The sequence below is a fragment of the Schistocerca piceifrons genome, chromosome 3 (genome assembly GCF_021461385.2).
Source record: "Schistocerca piceifrons isolate TAMUIC-IGC-003096 chromosome 3, iqSchPice1.1, whole genome shotgun sequence".
NCBI lineage: Eukaryota > Metazoa > Arthropoda > Insecta > Orthoptera > Acrididae > Schistocerca > Schistocerca piceifrons.
In genome coordinates this window covers 70,568,596-70,582,212 of record NC_060140.1, presented here as the reverse complement: position 1 = coordinate 70,582,212, position 13,617 = coordinate 70,568,596, and the positions used below count along the sequence as shown (strand labels likewise).

Genomic DNA, 13,617 nt, shown 5'->3' with positions numbered 1-13,617 from the left:
TAATTTCTCCAAATTGTTCCTCCATACTAAATGCATTTATATCAGAGTTGACTATTTTCTCTTTGAAATTCCATTCTACATTATCTACTCGTGTACTGACACCTGTAATTTGTGATTGAATGATCATCATTAACTAATTCTGCTTATCTACACTCTCTTTCAAAGTATACAATCCATGCCTTACATCATTATACTTAATATTTTACACATTTTCGAAAGGTCCTAACTTTTCAATAAGTTCTGATTCTACATTGTTACATTTGTTCGCAATGTCCAGTTCTAACCTTTTTGATAAATCTTGCAAATTGTCATTCTGTTTCTGACTAAGGTTAGCAAACATGATTTATATGAGTGGTTAAAGAATTTGTCAACTCGTTCTCTAAATCTATTTTTAAATTCTCTACTTTAATACTTATAGTGTCAAATTCAGCTTTCAAAGCACCCATGCCTTTGCATAGATTACTAAATTCTTTACTTTGACAGTCTACTTCGGCACTTAACAAACCTAAATTTGATGTTTGAATATTGAGAGTTTCCCTCTGAGCATTTAAAGCCTCACTCTGGGTATTTAATTGCGAATCTAATGAGTTTAACTTAAGACTCTGAGTATTTAATTGAGAATTTACCAAACCTAGTTCTTTACTAGAGTTGCACTCTGAGCTTTGATTAAATTTATCAACTCAGCCCAGTCAGGCCCTTCTGTGCTAATTTTCAAGGCCATAGTCTCTCCAACCTGTTGTATATTTTCCATACTCTTGTATGCTTTAGCTTTCGTAAGCATTTAAAACTAACTTTAAATATGATAACTATACAAATAAAGTTCACTCAAAAGTATCTTGCACCACTTCATACTAAAGTAATGAAGTTTTGTTTCTCGCTCACCCAGCGTAAAAGTCTTATAGCATAGGTGAGCAGATGTGGAGGCAGGTCAGCACTTACTGGTGCTGGCGGCGTCAGATGTATGTTGGTTTCCGTGTCTGCGTCCCCGCGATGTGTGAGAGAGCTGTATACTTCCTGCACTCGATCTTCATGGTTGAGGTGTTCTATGCATATTTCTTCTTAGACAAATACGTCAAAATCTTCTTTGATGTTTTATTGTTGTGAATTTTTCATGTCTTCGCCATTTACATTCAAATTTTGCTCCATTAGATACTTGAACATATTCCAATGTCTCAGAGTAAATCCCTTGTTGTATTATGTTTGGTTGCTATGGCAACAGACAACAGCTTCTTTTCTTGTTTTTGACTGAAAATTCCTGTTTCCCCCTCCCCCACAAAGGTCAACATGTTCTAAAGTTCTGATGACTTAAAATGTGAAAGTAGACATACAAACTTTCCTTTTCGTCAGTTAATGATGTATTTGACTTTCATGCACAACATAATTCACACTTTCAACATACATATGCAACTTTCTGTAAGTATCTTGTACCATCAAACATTAGAAACAAAATGAGTTACAGTTAAAAGAAAGTTGGCTTGACTACCATGACTTTCTTAAAATGAATCAGAAAATACATCTTGCCTCTACCACGGCTGAGTTGAGAGTCTGTAAGAGTACTTTTCCAACTGTTCTTGTTTCACATAGCAATAGTCTATAACACAATAAGCACAGAGTGGCATAAAAACTCCCTGGTTCAGGAATGTCTCATAACAGATAAGTGTAACCCCAAATGTTTGCGTGGTAGAGTAATTATGGTGCACGCATATGTTGAGACACTGTTTGCACAGCAATCACCGACATAGTGTAACTGAGGCAGAATAAGGGGAACCAGCCGCAATTCAACGAGGCATATGGAAAACCACCTTAAAAACCATCCACAAGCTGGCCGACGCTAATTCGCCGGGTGGATTCCTGCCGGGGACCAGCATGCCTTCCCATTTGGGAAGCAGCACGTTGGACCACACGGCTAGCCGGGTTAGCAGAAATATTGTGAGTCTGACCTGTTATTTATGGATGTCACCCCATCCTCGTCAGTCATTGCTGACCCGCTGGTATGACCTCCACTTGGCTTTCATATGTTTAACCTGGACTCTTATCACACGATGATCCAGTGGATTTGCAACTGACATTACCATCACGTACTGCAAATACAACTTGTTTCCTCTTATTCTGCGTTCTGTCATGCTCTTCAAGAAACGCACTTCCGTGATGACCACTCTCCAATGTTTTGTGGTTATTGGGCATTCTTTCAGAACCATACTGACCACTTAATAGCACCTGGAGGGGCCTGCACTTTGATTTGCACTAGTGTCTGGATCTCCTTCATACTAACCTGGAGTGCAAACGACCCCAGCAGTCACCATATGCAAGTCTACTTCCATCCAGGTAGGCGACTTTCTTGTGTTGACCTGGCTACATTAATACGGCAACTCCCTCCCTGTACTTCCTCCTCGGGGACTTCAATGCACACCGCTTTGCCAGGTAGGGGTCTTCTAATTGACCAACTTATTACAGACTTAGATTCACATCTCCTCAGTGACAGTTCCCTTACCCATCTCAGCAACACTCATGGTACCTTTTCTGCTATCGATCTCTCAATCTCCTCCCCTGCTCTTGTGGCTTTCCCACATTGATTACCTAGGCAAACAGGCCTCCAAGTTGGACAGCTGTCTGGTCTTAATATACGTCTACTGTGCACTTAAATACCTCTCGCCCGGACTACATCGATTTTGTCGTGCAAGACATCTCCGCCAGTCTTCTTCATGGTACTGGCACTGCTATCTCCCTATCCACAGGTTCACCTCATTGTCGACCAGTACTGTGGTGGACCAAGGACATAGCAGTCGCTATCCAGGACTACTGGCGGGTGTTGCAGCGATTTAAACGACACCCTTCACAGAAAACCTTAAAAATGATAAGTGTCTCTGTGCTTATTAAGCAGAGTAAAAAAGGAATGATGGGAGTGGTATGTTTCCTCCTTGGGAGCATGTGCCTCTTCATCGACGGTTTGGTCCAAACTCTGTAGCCTTCTGCGCCGGCAGCGACAGTCAGCTATCCTACAGGGTGCTCTGTACTGATCCGTCGGTCCTTGCAGAAGACCTTGCAACACACTTTGCAACAGTGCCCTCTTCCTATTCTGCTACCTTCCTCCAGCAGAAATGACAAGTTGAGGAAACCCCCTGTGTTTCAACCCCCACCAAGCTGAATCGTATAATGAACCCTTTACTGAATGGGAATTCTTCCAGGCTCTTACCTCTTCACATGACATGGCCCCAGACCTGAATTCCATCCACAACCAGATGATCCAACACTTGGACGTTACTCAGAGGCAACATCTACTCAAGGTTTTCAACACATTTGACTCATAGGTGCCTTCGCCTTGCAAGGGCGAGACAGCCAAGCTATCCCTGTCCTTAAGTCCAGGAAGAATCTGTCGTCTTTCGGCAGCTACCGCCTGATTAGCCTGACCAATGTACTTTGTAAACTGCTTGAGACAATGGTTAGCATCCAATTGTGCTGGATACTCGAGCCTTGGGACTTTTTGTCCCCATATCAGTGTGGCTTCTGGGAAGCACGATCTACAACTGACCATTTACTCGGATTGCAAACAGCAGTCTAGCAGGCTTTCAATAACTGCCAGCACCTTGTCACGGCCTTCTTTGACCTACTTAAGGCATATGATACGGCTTGGCACCATTACATTTGAGTCACCCTCCATGACTGAGGCTTTCGCGGCCTCCTTTCAATTGTTATCCATGAGTTTTTATCCGTCTGGTTCTTCCAGGTTCGAGCTGGTACTTCAGTCAGCATTGCTCAGATTCAAGAGAACAGTATCCCACAGAGTTCTGTGTTAAATATCACATTCTTCCTCATCACCATCAATTGGCTTGTAACATCCGACGGGTCTCTGTATGGGCCCTCTCCCATGGCTTCCACTTTTCTCCCTTGAAAATGCGGGTTATGCATTTTTGCTGTCGACCCACAGTACACCCCGATCCAGAACTTTATTTAGGCGGCCAGCGCCTAGATGTTGTAGCACAGTCGTGTTTCTTGGGCCTTATTTTTGATAAAAAGCTGACGTGGTTGCCCCATATTCGTCACCTGAAAACTACCTGCATACAGAAGCTTAATGCTCTCTTCCTCGTGGCCCACACAGCTTGGAGTGCAGACCTTACTACTTATCTCCATCTTTACCATGCTTTGGTTTTGTTGAGACTAGATTATGGTTGTCGGGTTTATGGCTCAGCAGCTCCTTCCATTTTGCAACTACTTGACTGTGTTCACCATAGTGGGGTGCATCTGGCTATTGGTGCCTTTCACACTAGTGCCGTTACAGTCTCTTACAGATGCTGGGATTCCCCCTCTACTTACGACAGAACCAATTCCTGATTTCTTACACAATCGCCATTTGACGATTCCTGGACCATCTCGTGTACCTCATCCTCTTTGCAAACAAGGGTTGTCTACCTCCTGATACCAGCAGTCAGTTGGGATTGCTGGCTGGAATGTGTCTCACTTCCCTCTGTCAGGATCTCCATCTCCATTCACTGTAAAGAGCCCTGTGTATTTCCTCCCTCCCACCCCTCCACCCACCCACCCACCCACCCACCCCCTTCCTAGGATGTTGCCTCGACCACAGATTAGGACCGACCTATTCCAGGGTGCTAAGGTCTCTGTCGCCCCTGTGATATTCTGGCATCTTGTACGTTCTGCCCTTGAAGAGTTCCAGGTGCTGCCATCTTCTACATTGATGGTTCAAAAACAATAGATAAGGTGGGATACACTTTTAGGTCTCCTACTGGCATGGAGCCAGGGTAGGGTGGTTGTGGTTGGGGCCTCTCTTTGTGTTTTCTAGATCTGGGACCCATGACCATTTTCCCTTGAAGATCTCAAAGGTATTCTTCAAGTTTTGGAAACAGGCAAAAATCAGATGAGGCCAAGTCAGCACTGTATAGAGGATGATCAATGAAAGTGAACCCAAGGCACTGGATTGTTGCAGATGTCGCACCATTCATGTGTGATCTGGCATTTTCACACAGAAGGAGAGGGTGCTCCATGTGTGGATGAACTATTCGAATTCATGCTTTCAGTTTTCTGAGGTTCTGTTTCTCAAGCACCAACATAGTTGCGTTAAACACCACCGTGTTAACACGCTACAATTCGAAGCCCTCTAGTGACAGAGGGTTCCAATTTGCATCAGAGAAGCTGGGTAATGGTCGAGTAATATGCATGACATGTAATAAGTCGACCAATGTTGAACAAAATTTAAAAAAATTGTAAGCAGACTTTCCATCTCTCCCTCGTACATTTCCTGAAGATTCTTCCAATGAATCTCAGCCTTGTATATGCCTTTCCTGTAATTAGCTTATGTTGTTTTTCCGCTTTAAATTGCTCTGTCCAAGTACTCCTAGATATACTATGGAAGTAACTACTTCCATTGATTGATCTGCAGTTATGTAATTGTACAATAATAGGTCTGCCTATGTATACGCATTGTTTCATTTACTTACGTTTGGGGTAAATTGGCTTTCCCTGCACCAAGCGTTCACCCTTTGCAGATCTCCCTGTATTTCTTTACAATTTTCTAGCATTGCAACTTCTCATCATCCATGAAAAGCCTCATGGAACTTCCGATGTTGTCTACTGTGCCGTTTGTCTATATTGTGAAAAGTAATGGACCTATAAATCCCTTGGGGTATGCCCAAATTCATTTTTATGTCTGAAAACTTCTCTGCATTGAGAATAACATACTGTGTTCTGTTTTCTAGAAACTCTTCAATCCAATCACAAAGTTGGTCTGATATTCCATATGCTCCCATTTTGTTCATCAGGGGGCAGTGCAGAATTATCGAATACCTTGTGGAAATTGAGGAACGCAGAATCTACCTGGGCACTGGTATCTGCAGCCTTTTGGATCTCATGATCAAACCGAATGAGCTGTGTTTCATGTGGTTGTTGTTTTTGGAATCCATTTTTATTCATACAAAGGAGATCTTCAGTCTCCAGAAATGTCATAATACACAAGCATAAAACGTGTTCCAAAATTCTGCAACAGACTGATGTCAGAGATATAGTCCTATAGTTCCATGCATCTGTTTGAAGACCGATCTTGAAAACGGGAATGACCTGTGCTTCCTTCCAGCGGTCAAGAACACTTCAGCCTTTCATACAGGAACATTTCTCCCCTCCATAGACCTGTGGTACACTGTTGCTAAAAGAAGAGCAAGTTCTTTCACATATTCTATGTAGAATCATATTAGTATCCCATCAAGTCTAGAGGTCTTCCCTCAGTTGACCGATTTCAGTTACTTTTCTATTTCATGGTCACTTATTTTGATATCAGCCATTTTGTTGTTCATTTGAAAACTTAAAGGCGGTACTACCGTGCAATCTTCCTCTTGAAACAGTTTTAAAAGATATTAAGTACTTCAGCCGTTTCTGTATTGTCCTCTGTTTCGGTGCTATTGTGGTCACAGTGTATCTGGACAGATGGCTCCGATCCATCTTTGTCTAGAGGAAGATGCTTTGGTAGAAAACATTTCTCCTCATGAGAGTTTTTCTATGCAATTTGCGTTTGGTTAATCTGAATCTATTAGCATTCTGAAATAATCCACATATTTGAATCATTTGTTGATGACTACTGCTGTGACTCATTATGTTGCCATCATAGAACACAAAATAATTCATATTTATTCCTGAAAAGTTATTTCTGAAAGCTGATTTAGCACCTGTATGATTTCATTTGTAGAAGTACAGATACTGGGCAAAATAATATGAACATCTGTATAACATAGCTCAAAAGAAACATGGTGTATACTCCCACCCTCTAGTGTTGAAGTGTGCCATCTAATGGTCAAGAATGTGTACACTACAGTCTATTACTAGCTTAGATAGTGGTCAGAGGTGAAATTCATTATGGTCTTAAAGCTTTGTTGTTGCTAATCTGTAAAGAGTTCAGAAAATGGATCACTGCTGGTGCCCATCTTGGTGAAGCCATACTAACAAAAACAACCACCCTCAGTGTCAGTAGAAGTATTATACTAATTGTACTGAGAGCCTAAATCAAATAGTGAAAGACATCATTGACCATACACAACAATGACTTCAAAACAGATAAGACCTTGAAGCAAATTGTGGCCAGAAGGCTCAATACGTCAGCACCCCACATAACATCTGAGATGTTTGCGCATCTACAGGGAGCTCTATCATCAAAAATTATCCATTATGAACAGAGTGCAGAAAACATTTATACTATAAATGGCTATTTCAAAATCATTGGCCACACTATGCAATACATTTGAACAATATTAGTGTCGTGAACATACAAATTGGATGTAACAACACTGGGAGAATGTCATCTGCTCAAATAAATGGTAATCCACATTATTCCTGATCATTGTTTGGAAATGTTGACTTGCTACATCCTACTGGGAAACATGGCAGTGGTTCAGCGATGATAGACCTTGGTTTTTGCCCACTTGTTCTGCATGGGGGTAATTATGTTGGGATTCTGGGTACTATCTTCACCCATTGCTGCAAACTGTATCACCTGGTGAATAACCCATGTACCAAGACAGTAGCACATCCAGTCATACTTTCGGAATTGTTCAAGCTTATTATTATAAAGATACACCACCTCATGTGGCCCCCTCTGTTCCTTGATTGGAATATAATTGAATCTTTCTGGGCTATTTTGGAGCTTAAGCTGCACAGCGAGATCCCATTTTCCGAGAACGCTTTCAGAGTTAGTGACCCTTTGGTTGCATTGGGTATGTATCCCCCTGACTGTGGTACGTGACCTGTATTTGTCCATTCCACACAAGGACGTATTCCTCTGACAGCATTGCATGACCTGTATTAAGAATACAAGCTGTTATTCATGGGAAAGGAGAGTCAACAGTCTACTAATAAATACTGTCTCTCTTCACAGATGTTCACATTACTTTGTTCAACATCTCTACTTCCATAATGTTGCTGCTCGTCAATGTATACTGATTCTTCTAACACTCTCAGCAATAAGGAAATCCTCAATGAGTTAACATTCATCATATTTCATTACATAAAAATATTTACTTGCCCTCTTGAATACAAGGTCACAAATGTTGCTTGATACACAAGTTCTGTTTGTAATAATGCATTCTTGTGGTCAAAACAATACAGGGATGTGACTGTTCAGGTGTGAGGTAATTTGTATCAACAGGAGCAAAATAGTGAAAATGTAGTACCCAGTTCTTAAAATTATTGATTTAATTTTCCCATCTGCTATGTGGGACAATATCGTACATTCACCACTTTGTTGCTTACAATGTTGCTGCTTTGTAATCACTCCTAAAGATGAATTCTAAATTATGATATCCTGCTGTCATTTTGTCTGAGAGATCTGAGTTCTTTGTTCAAACTAAGTTATACTATCTCGGATGGATTTATCTTATTCTTAAGGAACTATTTGTTGTGGTGTATTAACGTCTGTGTGTGTGTGTTCTCTCTCTCTGTCTCTCTGTGACTAGAACTATAAAACTGATCAATTCAGGGACAGTTTATTCCACTCAATGACCATAACACATTAGACCCTTCATGGAAAAGCCAATATAGAAATGAGCAGTGGAAGAAATGAAGGCATATATGCTCAGGCTCAGAGTGGTTTTACTTGGGAAGTGACCACCCCTAATTGAACATAATTGGTAGTTGAACAAATCTGTGGCACCAGTGTATTTTCTTGTATATCAGTGCAAGTACACATCTGAAGTAGGCTGATTAACACGAGTTGATCACTTTTGATGAGAAACGTCCACTGTATATGAATGCAATTAAAGGTTGAAAAACTGTTGTGTACTAATACACCATGGCAAATAGCTCCATAGTGGGCAGGAAGTGTCACTTTATTTATCACATAACTCGCCCTTTTTATGTGCCAAAATTTCATCTTTGTCACCTATTGCAGTTGTTCATACTGTCTGTATATCAATAGTATTAACATCAAACACTGTAATTCAACTTCTGTTTTCATAAATGACTTTTGTGACAATCTTCTATCACTACACAGTAACTTACATGGCTAGATAATTGTAGTATAATTGTTGGATACGCAATACAGCAATGATTTGATGATAACTATTCATGAACAGCTTAGTTGTAATTTTTTTTTTTCCAGTCATGTTGTTGTTGTTGTTTTTGTTGTTGTCTTCTGTCCAAAGACTGGTTTAGTGCAGCTCTCCACACTAGTCTGTCCTGTGTAAACTTATTCTCTGCATAAGTACTGCAACATAAATTATTTGAATGTGGTTATTGTATTCAAGCCTTGGCCTCTCTCTCTGGTTTTTACCCCCTACACTTCTCTCCATTAGTAAATTGGTGCTTCCTTGGATCCCCCCTTTTTTCCCAGTAGAGTAGTGCCATAAATTTCTTTTGTCCCCAGTTCAATTCAGTACATCATTATTAGTTATTTGACCTACCCATCAAATTTTCAGCAGTGTTCTGTAGATCACATTTGAAAATTTGTTCTTTTGTTGCCCGAACTGTTTATTGTACATTTTTCACTTCATTGCAAGGTTACGCTACAGACAGATGCATTCAGAAAAGAATTTTATAATATTTAAATTTGTATTTGATGTGAACTAAAGTATATTTTTCAGAAACACTTTTCTTTCTATTGGCAGTTTGCATTTTATATCCTCTCTGTTGTTACTGCCGCCATCTGTTATTTCTACCATCATCAGTTATTTTACTGCCCAAATAACAAAACTCATCTACAACTTGTACTGTCTAATTTCTGATCAAATTCCCTCCAATTCACCTTAAAATTCGACTACATTCCATTACTGTTGCTTTAATTTTGTTGCTGTTCATTTTATAATCGCTTTACAAGATACCACCCATTTTGTTCAGCTGCTCTTCCAAGCTGTTTTCCATCACTGACAGAATTAGTGCGTTATTGGCAAACCACAAAAGTTTTTATTTCTTATCCCAGAACTTCAATTTAGTTTTCATGGTTTCCTTGACTGCTTACTTGATGTGGGGTTTAAATAACATTGGGGATAGGTTACAACTTGTCTCATTCCCTTCTCAGCTACTGCTTCTCTTTCATGTCCTTTGACTCATGCAACTGCTGTCTGTTTTCTGAAGATGATGTTAACTAATGTTTCATTCCTTGTGTTTATTGCAGCTACCACCAGAATTTCAAAGAGCACATTAAAGAGCAGTATTACAAACCGATTATTGTATTGTAAAAGAAGGTATTAGGTAATTACAAAATAATATGTTAGAATTATTACGTTTGTTGTTGCATAAATAGCTCTTGCACAGCAGAAAGAAGTCATAAGAATTCAGCAGAACTCAACATATGCAGAAGAATTTTAAGTAACACAATTTGATTTTCAGTTTATGGGTAAGCCCAAGATGTCCAAGGATCCCACTGAATGCAGACACTAAAGCAGGTGACTCAATAACAGAATTCCGTGCTGACTTGATGCGATATCTATCCGCGTACCAGATGCCAGTTCTGCAGGAATGGATTACAAGAATACGTTGTGCTGATTTCTCCAAAGTCAGGTAGGTTCATTTCTTTCAGAGCATTACAAATAATTTCATTGACAGGCTTTTTAAATCACATCTAATCAGAAAAAGGAAGGCTTTTGTACAGAAAATGAGCTAGTGATGCTGGTGTGTGCTTCATGTAGGTTTGCAAAGCCTCCTTCAGTGAAGAGTAAAAAAAAAAAAATTGTTGTGGTAGGTCTTACCTGTAACTTTGCGCAGCCTGAGCAAATTTTTTCCCTTTGCCATTAGTAAATTGTGGCACTGAGTTTCAAATTTGAAAGGATAAAGAACAAGCAAAAGAAATAGGACTTGGAATCAAATAGAAAGAATTGCACAATCACAGTCACATACAATAAATAATAGCAGTAGGTTGTACTAAATGTAAGTCATCACTTTGACGTGAGAGGAATTTATATTAATGGAGTGATAAATTAAATTGAGAGTAAGATTGATGGTAATAAAACAGAAGGACCAAGAGAATTGATAGTGCATAAAAAGAAATTAAACAGAGAAATAAAATACCAAAAATAAGCTAAAATTAAAAACAGTTGAAGTAAGTTTTGTGGAATAAGCATATCTGAGTGGTTCAGTAGTTGCAACTAAAAGAAGATAGAACAGGTCAAGAATGACATTAGAAGAAGGGACTGAACTTGTGGTGTGCAGAATCTAAGGTAGGCTGTTCCAGCTCATGGCCTCCGTGCTGATCTGTGGAGCGCTTCCTGCTCTGTAGAGCATTGTCACTCACTGTGAACAATCAAAAGGGCTGGCAGCATATTACATGGCAAGGCTTTTGATATGCCTGCCCCACTTTACATAATCACCAACACACATCCTTGGCAGCCATGACATAGCACCATGCTACCTTACGAAACAGGAAGTTAAGGAAATAAATAAGAAATGACTGTTCTAAAAGAAATTGCATATGTTCATTGGGCATTGAAACTAGATTTTTTCATAACAAGAGCAGAAATATCGGGTGTCAAAGTGTTCACAGGAAATGCAGGGGGTGGCCTTCATTGTTGCGTCCTGAAGAAAAGTTTATTCCTTAGTTTTTATTCTTTTCATTGCTGAGAAAAGCCACTCACAAGAGTACATAGATCTAAACATGCACATGATCTGTGCGATGTTTTTGTGAAGCTTAGGAATTGATTTTTGTTGTAATGAATGATACCACCATGACAGATTCAGCATATTGTAGTATCTGTCTTTCAGCAAAGTTGAATTTCGCAGCTCAGTAACTTTCAACTGGAGTGACGATGGCAAATCATTCGGTCAGACCGAGAAAGGATTGCTTGAACAATTTCATTTGTTTCAAAAATGGCGGGCTCTCAGAATCTTGTCTCAAAAGGCGTGATGAGCTGCTTTATCTTGGCTTAATAATAGCCGAAACTGGTACCTTCCAATAGTTTTAAAGAAGCCCGACGATTGAAGAATGTTAAAATGCCATCACTCATCTGCCTCTCAGACAAGCATAACTTTTCCATGAATGCTCTGATTTCGTTGTGCATGTCAACTGTTAGCTACTGGTGGCCCTGCAATAACAGATTTACATTATTCAGGCACATAATTATGTCAGCTAAGAATGGTTGGTCTGATGTCCATTTTAAATTTTTGAGACAATGCATTTCTTCCCCTTTCATATCAAGAAAGAGATACTTCTTCAAGAATGGCAAAGAAAATGTCAAGAATTTTTCCCCGACTTAGCCAACAAAAGGTGTTGATCATTCAGGAATCCTTTGAACTGGATGTGATTTACACTACAACAGCACAGAAAATTCTTGCACTTGATCACAACTTTCATTACATCCCTGCTTTAACTGTTTCAGCCAATAGTGTTGTCTTGAAATATGAAACAATTAACAGTCAAAACGTCTTTTCCAAAATCATTCTCGTGTTTATTTTTTAAACAAGAAGCGAAGCCGTGATGTTGCTGATCCTGATCATTTGAGCCTACAGAATGGAGCTTATCCCAAGGTAAATTCATATTGTCCACTGATTCACAAGCAGCTTCAAAAATATTGAGTCCTGTTACGGTGTAATCGAGCAGTACCACATCAAAGAATTCCTCAGTTACCTGCAGCTTTGTATCAACACCACATACAGATATTGAAAGTGGAGCACAGTAAGAAATATCTGTCCTTTCATCAAGCACTAACAAAAATGCAAAGGAGCTCTCAGCTTTTTCCCTGGGCTGTATGTATAAATTTGCTATGATGTCCCAGATTCAACATGACACTGTTTGCTTCGAAAGACGAACCCCTTCAGTTGCCTGCAGCTCCCTTGGAAACAAGCATTGTACAACTGCTACTGTGCATGATCCTACAAGAGGTCCCACAGAAAACAGTTTGCCACTTATCTCTATAATGTGAGCAACCTTGTAGCTTGCTCAAACTGCTGCTTCAGTTCCGTTTCGTTCACTGTCATTCACTTTAACAGTATAAATGCATTACAGTACACGAACTATGCTGCATATTTCTATAACTATTGCCTTAAGAATTCTTTTTGAAACTTATGTTTCCTGTTATGCTGTTCTTAAACTCAGCTACTAGCTCTCCACGTGCTTCACCTTCTATCTGATCATAATGCCCTGCAGGAAGACTTGTGTAACAATGCTGTGTATTGTACTTCTTACAATTAGTGAAATTGAATACTTTGTGATGTACAAGGCATTGCGGATGTCCCTCTCGATAAATAGAAATATATCCTCCAATTGAAGCACAGGACTTCCACGATTGACCATAGCTACCATTGAACATGGATTGTTTCGGCAGCTGCAGGAAAATATAGGCAAGGCACAATGAGCTTTATGTCCCCAACTACAAGGACTCTGAGCCTCTGCAGTGAGCACTCCAGAGCACTCCTCCTCCCTGGAGCACTGTTGGAACAACCTGATCTGTAAGAATGAACATCACAATTACATAACTTTGACAGATCATATTCATGATAGAAATCTTGTTTTGCCTACTAATTGCTTCAGTTCTTAAGGGTAATTAGTAGTACTTATAACTTATTAGATCCAGAAATTAAAAGAGTATCAGGGGGCTTGTTTTAAAGATATTTGCTTACTGTTCCACAGAACAATGCCCCAGCTACAATGCGGCCCTACTGTGAATGCTTTTCTTGATTATAGAATGAGCCGGCCGC

General features: G+C 39.9%; 1 protein-coding gene across 1 annotated transcript in view; it reads left to right on the top strand.

Annotated features, from left to right (window-relative positions):
- Positions 1-13,617, top strand: part of LOC124789463 (probable tyrosyl-DNA phosphodiesterase) — a 100,671-nt gene that overhangs the window by 70,854 nt on the left and 16,200 nt on the right. The window contains exon 7 of the mRNA XM_047256830.1: positions 10,318-10,488. Coding sequence (XP_047112786.1) covers positions 10,318-10,488 — 171 coding nt within the window. The remainder of the gene's footprint in view (positions 1-10,317; positions 10,489-13,617) is intronic.